The 13,258-nt window shown below is 28.5% G+C and overlaps 1 protein-coding gene across 1 annotated transcript; it reads right to left on the bottom strand.

Annotated features, from left to right (window-relative positions):
• Nucleotides 1-271: 271 nt before the first annotated feature.
• LOC135928925 (probable serine/threonine-protein kinase fhkE) lies at nt 272-12,938 on the bottom strand. Its single transcript, XM_065465376.1, has 8 exons — nt 12,641-12,938; nt 12,361-12,583; nt 5,468-5,604; nt 5,108-5,262; nt 4,842-4,945; nt 4,382-4,765; nt 2,935-3,108; nt 272-2,752 (listed from the first exon to the last, which is right to left on the bottom strand). Exons 1-8 carry the CDS (start codon nt 12,822-12,824, stop codon nt 1,234-1,236), a joined length of 2,880 nt encoding a protein of 959 aa, XP_065321448.1. The 5' UTR covers nt 12,825-12,938; the 3' UTR covers nt 272-1,233.
• Nucleotides 12,939-13,258: the final 320 nt, after the last annotated feature.

The following is a 13,258-nucleotide window of genomic DNA, read 5'->3' as shown; positions in this document are numbered from 1 at the left end:
ATGCAAGTATAATGAACATTATAACTACAATATAAATAGATATTATTTTTAAACCAATTTTCCAGAAAAATGATGATAACCATAAAAATTCACAATTACAATTGACGATATAAAAATAAGATAACTTTATTATTTTTCTTTATCACCAATTAAAAAAAAAATCATATTATTTTCCAACAATAGTCATTATTAAATATTTGTATATTACTATAAATCCGATAAATCTAATATAAATATTTTATAATTATGATATAATATAATAGTGTATCTTAATATAATATAATATAGCATATTATTATATTTATATATTAAATGAATAAGTATCTTCTTATTTATTTAATATAAACTATTTTTTTTTGAATTTATGATTTTTCGACTTGTACTATAATATTTTAAATAAATTTAAACAAATTATATTAATATAAAATGATTTTTTCTTTTATCGTAAATACTAATTGTGAATCAAATATAATAATTACAATAAAATATTTCTAGGAAAAGCGGGGAAAAAAATATTTTTTTTAAACAAGAAGCAATATAAAATAAAGAAAGGAACATGATTAACTATAATGTTTAATGATTCATCTATTTATTTTAATCTAATATCATATAGAAAGAGCGAAAGCAAAGGACAGGAGGTTTATTGACATTTTTTTCCCATCCAAGGAAAAGACTGATTGATGTTAAATATCGCTTCAGAGTATAAAGTAACATTAAATAAAAATGAAGTTTTAAACACAGTTTAATTTTTTAAAAATGTATAAAATGGCTATATGATAATAATGAACATTTCAAATGAATATTAATTTGTCAAAAATTATATTAAGTCCACGAAATATTTAAGCTATAACAAAATGTCTAAGAAATTAATTAGGGCTATTATGGGTGGGTGATGATTAAACTACTTATATTTTTAAAAAAAATGTGATTTCAAAAAAATGTATTTATATTCTTCATAAAAAAAATATTATTATATAAAATTGCCAATATGTATAAAAATAATTAAATATGTTGTATATGAATAAAAACGGGATAAAAAGTTGATGTTTTAAATCATCCAGAATGAAGGGTGAAGCAGTCTATCGTTTTATGTTATGTTTACAATATATTCGTCCCAAATTAACTATAAAAAAATAATCACAAAAGTGTATCGCCCTCTCCTTTAATAATGCCTTCGCAATTTAAGCACGTGTCGGTATTATAAATAACATATTTTTTTAACATTATTAGGGTTCAAAAGTATTGCGCCCCTCCATATTTGTCAGGTGGAACCCAGACTAAGTTGTTGGGTTGAGATGTCCGAGCGGAATCAAATTTAATAAGATCATCGTCATTGTTGTTAAAGTAGCAGTTGTTAGTGTTGAAATTAGACCCGTCGTAATCGTAAAAATTCCCTTGAGTAATGTCTTGTTGATCGTAAATATAATTCTGTTGATTGTTATTATAAATATTCGCATTGTAAGGGGCATCAGAGGGAAGACAGTAAGCCGAACTAGAAGGCAAGTAGTTGTTGACGCAAGGGGTGGCCATGGAATTGTTAAGATAATTGTAGTAATTGATACTGTAATTGTAAGGTGGGGGGTAGTAGTTTAATTCACTTGGATTTCCAAAGTAGAAGGTGACGTTATTATTATTATTACTAACTGGTTCGAAAATATCCTTAGAATACGTCGCATAATTTGCCACAAAATTTTTGTTTTGCGGACCCTGAGCTGTAGGTAAACTACTCGTTCGTCCATTTAGGGCGGACAGATATTCCTGATTTTTAATAGAAGGTTCTTGCGTCATCTTAATTTTTGGTAAGTAGTTTTTGAATGATTGTCCAAAAAGGTTAGGTAATGACGCGATATTCCTATCGATTTCGAGCTCCTCGACCGAGGCCCTACGTGGCATTAAACCGCTTTCAAACTCAGCAGCATTCAAGCACCGATAACCATTGATAGGCTGATTAGACTTGAGAGAATTATTGACACGTTTAGACATGTTACATTTTGGCCTAAATTTAACATTATTATTTGTATTATTGCCAGCGTGATTGACGATAACAGGAGGTCTTTGAGGCGTGGATTGACTATTAGCTCTAAAGTTAATATTTTTTCCTGCGGCAATTTTATTCTGTTTTTTATAACTATCAACATTTGCCAGATTATATTTAACCAAATTATTCGCAGAGTTTGAAGCCGAAACTTCGTGGTGCGGGCTTAAGTTCAACATCGAATTATTCTTTAACGTAAAAGACACATCTTGCTTGGTAATTGAATGAGTGTGCGGTGGTGATATATGATTATTACCGAATTTGAGATCAGATGAATCAATTTTGGGCACGTGTTTATTCGATCTAGCGATTTTTTGGTTCTTGATGGCTTGCAAATCCCTATTTATCAATTTTACTGGCGGGTTTTTGGCGGTTAAAATCTCAATCGGGCTTTCAAAATCAAAAGATAACTCCTCAATATCCAGATTATTCTCAGCATCCCCATTCCAACTTTCATCACTACTCACAATTTCATGTCTGACTCCTCTCTCTAAACCATTTAAATTTAAACTGCTAAAATTAAACACGTCTTTATTATTAGCGTGTCGAATGGGAGAATAATCGTCGAGCGTTAAAGTGTTGTTAGAGCAGAAGGATTTGCTATTATTACTATCATCACTGAAATCTAAAAAATGGGAACCGGCATTATCAATACAAGAACCTATAGGAGTAGGTTCTTCCTCTTCGTCATCCGGATCTTCATCGGAGCAATTGCGTCTAAGATACAATTTATCATATCATTTAATTTAATAGTAAGAAATTGTCAAAATGCTAATTTTTTAAATTTAAAGTTTGTACTTAAATATAAATAAAGTTTTGACAAATCCTATTCTAAGTTCAAATTATTTCAATAATTACAGACCTTATTTAGAAAAATAGAAGAAAAAAAGTAATTGTACTGATTCTTCTTAGAAATTGATAGTTCTTGTCCATCGAATTGAGCGCATGGAAGGGTTAGGCGGGGTGGTCCGTTATCCAATATATCCTTATGAATGGCGTAGCATTGCTGAATCATACGATTCACTGCAATCGCGTTTTGGGCGAATTTTTCGATACTGCCACAACTGTTAGTCCTTTATAAATAAAATTTATTTATAAAATTATAAAAATGGCATGGTTTCAGGTATGACTTGTGAAAGATATAAACTCAATTTTAAAATGGTGTATGGATCATTCCGATATTCCATATAATATAGACTAAGTTATCACACCTTAAAAAAAATAGAATTCTAATAATTCCAAAAAATGGATTTAAAAGTTTAACTATAAAGTTAATGTACGTAGCGTGCTACTTGTTTTACAGCTTTAGGGATAACGCGCTTATTTGAAGACTAGCTTTACAGTAGAGCGCCATTTTTGTCAAAATTTAGGCTCAGCCATTTGGAATATGTGTCATTTTCACGCCTGGTCAGGGCTGACAAGTAAAAAAACCATTATAGATTCATATATGAACTAGGAATCTTGCACCTTTGGAAATCCTTGAAATGATATTTGGCTTGGAATAGTAGAGAAAATCAGGAATTTGAAATGTGAAGAATCGATTGACTGATAAAGGACAATGGAGCAAAGCCAGAATGTGGGCATCTGACTGAAGGTGGTCCATGAACTTGAAAACAACCTTCACATCTAATATGTACTAATTTCAGACATACAGATTTGTGAAGAAAACATAAAGAGAATCTGTAAGTAAAAATTTTGAACAATGAAGCAGAATAGTCGAGGGATATAACATCAAGTTATTAATAGCAAACGAAAGGTGGTGACTATTACAAAAAAGGATTCAAGTTAGCATAAAAACTTGCGGAACAAATGAATAAAGATATTAAAATAATGCATATTCAGTAAAACGAGAAAGGATAAAAAAAAAAGAAAATAATATAAAATCGCGCGATAAGTTAAAAAAAATATTGAAAAGCAAATGTGAAATATAATAAATACTTAGGTCACATGGTAAACAGCAAAATATATCCGATTATAATCAAATAGAAATAAATCAATATCCCAGAAATAATTAATATAATTCACCGATTGAGTTGAATGCCAATTTAATTTCAGAGAAAATTGATAATTTTAAAATAAAAGGTGCACCCAGATTGTTATCCACGCATGACTCTAGCTAAGACTTCCCATGAAGTATGTGCATGTAGCATTTTAAATACATATTCCTGATACTACCCAAGGTTGTACATATTATATAATATATATTTAAAACCTCTGAATAAAATAATTTTTAACTATAGTAAATATTTATTTTATATTCAGCCAGAAGGCTGTGGTATAGTCAGCCTAAGAAGAATAAAATTTTAGAATAGTGCATGTAAATTGAGTGTATAAGCAATAAATAACCTCTTCAAAACGGTAGGAGTCAATAGATGTGTAGACGGAGCGGGATACTTAACCCAGGGGTGACTAGCTACGTCGGCCGGCTTAGCTCTCTTATCGGAATTCTCTATCAAAAGATGAGATATGAGGTCCTTCGCAGACGGAGATATGTGAGACCAATCCTGGGCTGGAAAATCAAACCTGCAGCTTTGAATCCTGCTGAAAAGAGAGTCCCTGCAGGCGGTACAAGTGTTGAGATCGCAATAAGCTGGTATGGTGGGAGAGATGGGTGAAGAGGGTTGAAATGGGGGAGATGCCGAAGGGTTGTAAGAGTCCATAGTGTTGGGATGGTGAGAGGAATCGGTGCAATGCCCGTAAAAAGGAGGGTAACCGCATAGCATTATGTAGCTAACATGAAAAAATTAAAAATTGCATTAAACATTCAACCGAATGATATTTTTTAAAATAAAAGAAGTTTGATTACATGATTACGCCAAGGCTCCACATATCGCATCGTTTATCGTAGTGATTTAATTGTCCTCGAAAAGTTCTAACAACCTCAGGAGCCATAAATTCCGCCGAACCGACCTTGTATCAAATAATATTTATTTTATAAATATAAAATTCCTGAAATCTCCGCATTTAACAACACGCTTTAATACTAAATATAATCGAGTTCGAAGAAGAGAATATAATCTATGATGTAAATTCCTTGCTAGCTAGAAGAAAAAAATACGATAATGGTTATACTGGTGTGGTGAGCTCGGGAGTATTGACGGGAAAATGAGGGCTTCCGTTGAGCTCAGAATCGCTAGCCAAGTCAAAATCCGTCAGTTTAACGGGCACGATACGGTCTTCAAATTTGCACAGCACATTTTCGGGTTTAAGATCTCGGTGCGCTATGCCTATTTTTTTAAAATATGTATTTAAAATTTAAAAAAAGAAGTAATGTTTTATAAAATAGTATAGAAGAATCTAAGGTTTGATGCATGGCGTATCTCCGAACCCAAACGACTTCAAAAAAGTTATAACAAATAATGAATGAATGTCTTATTCATGATTGGGTCCTTATGAGATTAGTATTAAGTATATCTTTGAATTAAAAAAAACCTATATTATGCAAAAACTCTAACGCGTTGGCTATATCCCCAGTTACGAGACTCGCTTCCGCCTCGGTGAAAACGCTTCTTTTTTCGATTTGGTTAAGCAAAGAACCTCCTTCCATTTTTTCGAACACTGAATAGTACCTAAAATAGATTTTAAAAAAATTTAAAAAATCAATCAATAATTTCCATTAAAAAAACAAAAATAGGACTGTGCCGATATTTCGATATTTTTTATTGTTTTTGATTTTATAATATAATCATATAAATTTTCTTTATTTTATAAATAATTTCATAATAATAAATTAATGAAAGGAACCAGGATATAATTTTTTGTTGTAATGCTTAAAAAAAATAGGTTATAATTTTAAACTCTTTGTTATATTATCTGCAACAGGAAAAGGATTTTAAAAATCCTTTAACGAGTTATTATTGTTAAATGGCTCGATTTCGCCAATTTTAAAAACAGTTAAAGTAAATTACTTAAGCTTATTAATTTTGACCAGAGATGGCAGAAAGGTTTAAACTTCAATGGGCGAAATTTCGAGGTTTAATTAATAGTATTTTGGCTAAAGTTTTGATTTAGCCCTTTTTTAAAAATAGACTAAATGTAGCTGTTTAACACAATACATTCACCCATAAACATTGCAAATGTGATTATTAACTTATGGAGTGGAGAATAAAAAAATAAAAAATACACTTAATCATTCGTGAAAGATAGTTGCTTTTTTTTAAATAGAAAATATTGATTTATTTATACACAAAGCTAGGTAGTAAATAAAAATCAATGGGATCGTTGAAAAATTTGTGGATGGCACGGCCCTAATTAAAAAATATTATTTAATTTATTCACTAGGAATGAATTTTTTATATTTTTAAATCTTTCATTTTTTGTATATACCCCTGTGTTCACAGCGCGAATTCGCGGCGAAGTATACAAAAATGAATGTGAAATTATTATACTTATATCAAATTTTGTATACTTCAGAATTCCCGCTAACAGTGAACACAGGATAACAGCGGTTTTTCAAGCGCGGAATAATGATAAGACAATTGGATAATATTCGCCAAATTAAAATATTATTTTTTTTAAAACCCGACCCAAAATAAGCGATTAAACATGATAGCCATTGGTATCTTGTGATAAGGTTTCCAAGAGCCAAAACAGCCCCCATTCCTCCCGCTCCCCTGGTCTTGCCTTTAAAATAAAAGGCAAATACTTTTATTTTATATCTAGTTAGTTAAAGTCATAAAACTTAATTTAATATCTTTTGTAAATAACAATTTCTCGTCTAAAAAATTTAAAGCTGCAAATTATAGATAAATTACTCTTTTTTTATGACGGTGTGATGAAATTGCGTCTTTCGTTATTTTGGTGAAAAGAAATTATATTATAATAAATTCGTAAATCTGTCCAATAGGTTTTTCCAATAAAATGAAAAAAGGTAAAATCATTCTCGAGGAAAGTTCAACTGAAGGAGATTTTTGATTGGATGAAATATATTTTAATTAAACAAATATCTAAAGTAAGGAATATGATTAAAACAATTTCATAATTGTGTACCAATAAATCGAGGTTTAACAGCCACCCACATTCCGAACCATCTTGAGCCCACATATATATCGACCTGATAGATGATAACTATACCTTGAGTCCTTGGCAAATTATTAACTACATGTGCATTTCTTCACTCCCCTTAAGCATCAATATTAATCCGCTAACCCAAGCCGAAACAAAAAAGATCCATAAATGCAAAAATCCCAACAACTTTTATTTCAATAGTCATTTCTACAAATGGCAATATTTAGTCATTAGCCTATAAATTTAAAAAAAATCTTGGCAGCAAAATTGGCGTTTTCCAACGATGCCAAAGAATTTCAATATATTCGTCAAAAAAATTTAAATAGACATCTTTAGATATAATTATGAAATTGTATATTTTTAACGTTTTAATATAATTATGAAATTGTATTTTTTTTAGCGTTTTAATATAATTATGAAAATGTATTTTTTTTAGTGTTTTAATATAATTATGATGAGATTGTATTTTATTTTTGTAGTGTTTTAATAAATTTTCCTTTAAAAAAATATAATAATTCTGGATTATTGTGAAAGATGTAAATTAATTTTAAAAAGGGTATAAGCTAAAAAAAAATCAATATGAATATTATTTTAAAATAATTATTGATCCCTTTGATAAATATCTTCGGTCGATAGATAGTTTATAAAATTGATGCAAAAAAATTATAGACCACCGTAAACAGTGTTGTTACAAGGCTCAAGCCGATTTAAAATAAACGGCTAACTCATATTTTATCTAGAAAAACATTATGGCAAACCTGAAGACTTTGCTGATAGAAGATGGCATAAAGTTTTGGACATCTATCAGTGAAATCTAGAGACTTAGACAATATTCTGACTAAAATATTGAGTGTATTGAAATGGAAATATAAAAGATATAATCATCAGAAGCAGAACAATCTTTTGTCAAAAAAAACGAATCCCCCAGAAAAATTTACAATGATATGAAAAAGATTAGTGATGTTAAGGTAACTAGTTACCTGTAATTAGTTACATTTTGGCTAAAAAATAACTGTAACTAGTTATATTTTTAAAATTGTAACTAGTAACTTTAACTAGTTATAATTTTTGAAATGTAACTGCCAAAAGTAAGTAGTTACTTTTAAAGATATATTCAAATAATTAATTTTATTTTTAATATGTTGTGATAAATTAATTTTAAATTAAATTTATTAATTATTTTGTGAAAATGTCTGATTGTTATAATTTCCCGTTCAAATTGATTTTCTTTTCTTAAATTGTTACATTGCTGCTGGGCTTCATAATTTTGTAAGCAAATTCAAGTAATTTAATAAATTTTAATATTATATTTATTTACAAATGTAGCACAATATATTTTTTTCCGTCAAGTAACAAGCATTGGAACTTCATATCATACGTAATAAAAAAAATTTTTAATTTAGTATAAGGAAAAACAGACAGATTATTTTAGAATTTAATATTAAATTATTAATCATTACTTACGTTACAAGAACCAAGTCTAACAAAAATATCATGTTATAGGTTTAATAATCTTTATGATAATGACAACATCATTGCTGCAATTCTTCACCCTTTATTTAAAACTGACTGGCCTTGGATTAGGCAAGAAAGGAATAAAGCAAAAAAGGAGGAAATTTAATAAATACCTTAATACCTCAAAGTGAATCCCAGACGAATGAATCATGCTCAAAACCAACATCACTTGATGTAGTTGGATTTTTTGACCTTAAGCGCCAAAATATTCTGGATAATGAACTTATAGAAAACTTTATCAAATCTAATAACAACACTTTTTCTTTATATAACGATTTTCCAACGTTATAATTACTCTTTATTAAATATAATGTTGTTCTAACATCAAGTGCTCCCGTAGAGCGCTTGTTCAGTCTAGGTAATCTCATTTTTGGAGATAAACGAGCACGTTTCCTAGATAATAACTTTGAAATTAATTTGTTGTTAAAAGCAAATAAACATTTATTAGATTCTAATTTTTATGAAAAATAAATGTTTTTTTCAATGCAAATATATATTTTTATATTCGATGTAAATATTCAATTTTGCGATATTTTTTTATATAAATAAATTGTATATTATTTTAAATAACTGATTATACTTTGTTTATCCTAATTTTTTTATATTAAATAAATGCATTCAATAAATAAATAATGCGCATATGAATGATGTATAAAGTAAGTAACTAGTTACTTTTGAAAATAACTGTAACTAATAACTAGTTACTTTTGTAAAAATGTAACTAGTAACTGTAACTAGTTATGTTTTTGCCAATGTAACTAGTAACTAGTTATGTTTCAAAAGTAACTTTTAACATCACTAAAAAAGATCTACAAATTTATAAAATTTATTTTTATTGATACAAAAATTCAATTAGATTATAAAATGTGATTCCAAATGGATTCATTTAAAAATATTAAAAAATAAAATAAGTATAGGTAATTCTTTTAAATTGCTACATTCCACCAACATTAAAAAAATCCTCTATTGCTCACCTATAAAAACTTAAATAAAATAATCACTGAGATTGTTTAAAATGTTATTTTTTGATATTTATTGAAATTTTATAATAAAATATAAAAATATAATTTATAAGTGGGGGAGTGACATATTTTTCCCACTTGTATTATATACATTATTTTTTGTTATGAAAAGAAAAATCAATTTCTTTTAGCTTAATACATAGCGAAACTTTACAAATATAACATTCCCAGAATGTCCTAATATATTTTCTTAAGGGATTCCGAATCACTAGCACTTTTATAGAAATATGATCCGATCCCTTTTTATTTGTATCATCAGCGACATATTTCTTATGAAATTTTAAATGGAGTAGATATTGGATTGCTTTGCTGCAAGTATGATGATACATCCAAGTCAAGAATCTTTTGAAGAAGATTTTAGATAATTATCGAAATAGAGACCTTATATAATCACCATAGCCGTAATCTGATATAAAATTTGGTGGGGGTATTGTAATTGCCCTCCAATTTAATTCAATTAGGTTGTCTACGACTTACTTTGAGTATATTTCAAAATAAGAATCTGAATCAGTAGAACATATATCAGACAAGAAAATTTTTTTGAAAAATTTTATGGGACATAAAATGACCGGTTACATTTTTTGTAACTCCCAAAAAAATAAATGATCATTTTTAAAAATATTGATATTTATGATAAATATATAGAATATATAAATGTTTCGTATCATTTTTTATTTATCAAATATACCAGAATGATGCTAAAGTAGATTTAAAAATTTTATAAAAAATATTTTGCAAAAAATACTAAACTTTTTGCGCGCGAAAATATTTAAATAAACATAAATAAATATAATTTTTTAAATGGGATAAATTCGTATTAAATAAAATAAAAAAAATCAAGCTGGGTTAAATATGTCCCACCGTGTATTAAAGGTCCTTTTTTAGGTAGGACAAATTTCAACCGGCTGTGTAATAAAGGGTTAAATGATTGAAAAATCAAAATAATAGTTTTAATGATTAGATTATGGTCAACTCAAGAATATTGCTGTTAAAACAGCTGATTTATTTAAATTTATATTCATCTACTTATTAAAAAGGATTAAATTTTATTAAAAACCAATCTAAACCCTAACCCACCATATCCTTCTTACCTTTAATCCCTATTCTTTACTTCAAATACTTGCTTAATTTAATTTCAACTAATCAAAAAATTTTCTTCAGCTGTACATTCCGTAAGTTGAGCGATTATCATTATTAATACCAACAAAATTAATCACGAATTTTCTCGCCGAATTTGCTAATAAATTTCGGAATCATATGTTTTATTTTATTTTGATTTAAAAACAATACAAAGGGTTTAAATGTGGTTCGTATTTTTTTTTTCAAAACAATTACATTTTTTTAAAAATATTAAATTTCTCCTAGCTGGTACAATTTGAAAATTAAAATTTTTTAAAAAAATTATTCAATCGAACGTAAAAAATACCAAATTAAGTTTCGCATGCTTGCATCAATGAATTAAATCGACGAAAAAATTCGCAACTAATTTGGCACTATGACGCGAGGTATAAGGCCATAGTTTTTGAAAGGAGGGGGAGGACGCCTAAAAATATTCCCGTAAAATTTATCGTGACGAAAGTTCGCCCACCCCCTCCTTTTATGAAAATGGTGGATACGTCAGTAAAATCAAACAAATTTAACTAAACAGAAGTTGGATGTTAAAATTTTTTTATTTATTTTTAGCTTATATAATATAAGAGGAAATATTTTCGAATTGCATCATCTAACATCCTTCTCTTTTTTTTACAAAAAAAAGATTTAACATTTTCCTTGTAACTTACAATCCATTTACATTAACAAGAAATTAAGAAGTCGCTATTATAATTAGAGATCTAATTGGAAACAAATTTTTTCGATCCGTAGAAACATAACATAAAATTAATTTTCATATTTCCGACCCACTTAAACTCGATAATAGAAAATAATAATTTTAAATAAATTACTTTAAAATTTATTTATTTTTTATTATTATTTCAATGAACAAATAATCAATATTTCCCGATGCGGCTTACGTCACAGGTCAAAGTCGCTTGATTTTCGGGTTTGGTCAAGTTTTGCAGACTAGTGACTCACATCACGTGAATTAACCGAATCCCAATTGGGTAATCTCAATATAAACGCATAAAATATTAATCCTCCGAAAAAAAATTTATTACTTTTTTTTAAAAAAAATACGAATTTCAAATAGGGCGGAGTACGAACCAATTCTAAAATTTAACATATGGGAACAGAAGTTGGAAATGGAATTTTTTTTTTAAAATATAATTAGATGCAGTTTTAATAAATATCTAAGTGTTACGTAAGCAAAAAAATCATTTATATTCAACAAATACGTCATAAAAATGGAATCATTAATAAAACTATGTTCAAATATTTTTTCAAAATTCGAAAAGTTTTAAGACTTTCAGAAGTTTTAAAATGTTAAAAGTTAAATTTTTAAAATTTTTCTATAATTATATTTTGGATATGATTTTATTTTTATACTTTTAAAAAAAGCTTATTTTTTCTTTTTCGATATAGTTCAAAAATTTTTGAATCGAATTTTCTGATATTTTGGACACAACCTAATTAAAATCATTAAAAAAATCTTTTTTCTTTCGTTCCTCTCCGTCCTTTCTTTTAAGATTTAGAATTTGGAAGTAGTAAGTAACCATGTGGAATGGAAAATAATTTTAAAAAAACAATGAATGGTTTAATATACGTTTAAGTTAAGTGGCAGTAATGTTTTTTATTCAAAAATCCAGTCAAACGAGGCCATTAATATTAAACAAAGTGACTAACTTTTCATTATCCTGGAAAAAGTGAATGAGTTGACAGACATTGGGATGCCCCTTGGTGAGTTCGAAGGTCTTGATCTCCCTGTGGATTCGTTTGGCTTGCCGCTCGTCGTCGATTTTGAGAATAATTTTAACGGCGTATTCTACGCCGGTTCTCTTGTCCTTGCACATGTTGACGGAAGCCGTGGCACCCTTTCCGAGCTCCTTACAAGTCATGGTGTATAGATCTGAGAATTTAGCATTTTATAATTAATTTAATTTATTTTGTATGTTAATAAGTAAACCTTTGAACGTTAGGTTCCTAGGTTTTTGACCATTAACGCGCCCCGTTTTCGGGAGAGCAAACGAACCCCGGATCAACGGATTGGAATTGTCAGAAAAGTTTTGTTTGATGGACAGCTCGGTCGGCCTCAATATTTTCATTATAGGAAATATGTAGCCGTTTTTGGTTTCGTCAATTTTCATCATGGTGGCGGCGGTGGATGAATACAAGCGATAAGGATTAGATTTTGGTTGATTTTTTTATTTCGCTCCCCAAATAAAAGCGGAGAAAGAAACCGTTTAAAAAAAATAAAATTATCGTTGAAAGTGAAAGCACAGGTAATAGTTAATGGGACACGTTTATCACATGGCGTCGGAATAAATCTAAAGGAAATAAGGGGTGAAAAAAAGTTCGCTTTACAGCATCTCTGACAGAATGAGTGTATTTTTTTTGTTTGTTTGATTGAGCAAATTGGTTTTCTTGGATAAAATACAAATTCCTGAAAAAGCGCTAAGAAATACTCCAGTCTCGATTTGTTCAAATTTATTAATAAACAATAATTTAATGTAATTCGTAAAAAAAACCTGAGCCTTTTATATATATTTTTATTAAAAAAACAAAAGTGAGCAAATTTGTTTTG

The sequence above is a fragment of the Gordionus sp. m RMFG-2023 genome, chromosome 4, assembly GCF_954871325.1.
Source record: "Gordionus sp. m RMFG-2023 chromosome 4, tfGorSpeb1-WG-v2, whole genome shotgun sequence".
Taxonomy (NCBI): Eukaryota; Metazoa; Nematomorpha; class Gordioida; order Chordodea; family Parachordodidae; genus Gordionus; species Gordionus sp. m RMFG-2023.
Note: the sequence above shows the minus strand (reverse complement) of the source record. Positions and strands in the feature narration are given on the sequence as shown.

Excerpts from the sequence above, each read along its gene's own strand:
- LOC135928925 (XM_065465376.1), bottom strand. The coding sequence starts at position 12,824 with ATGATGAAAATTGACGAAACCAAAAACGGCTACATATTTCCTATAATG. Across the intron at positions 12,584-12,640 it reads TAGGAACCTAACGTTCAAAG|ATCTATACACCATGACTTGT; the intron begins GTTTACTTATTA and ends CTAAATTCTCAG. Across the intron at positions 5,605-12,360 it reads TTTTTCCAGGATAATGAAAA|GTACTATTCAGTGTTCGAAA; the intron begins GTTAGTCACTTT and ends AATCTATTTTAG.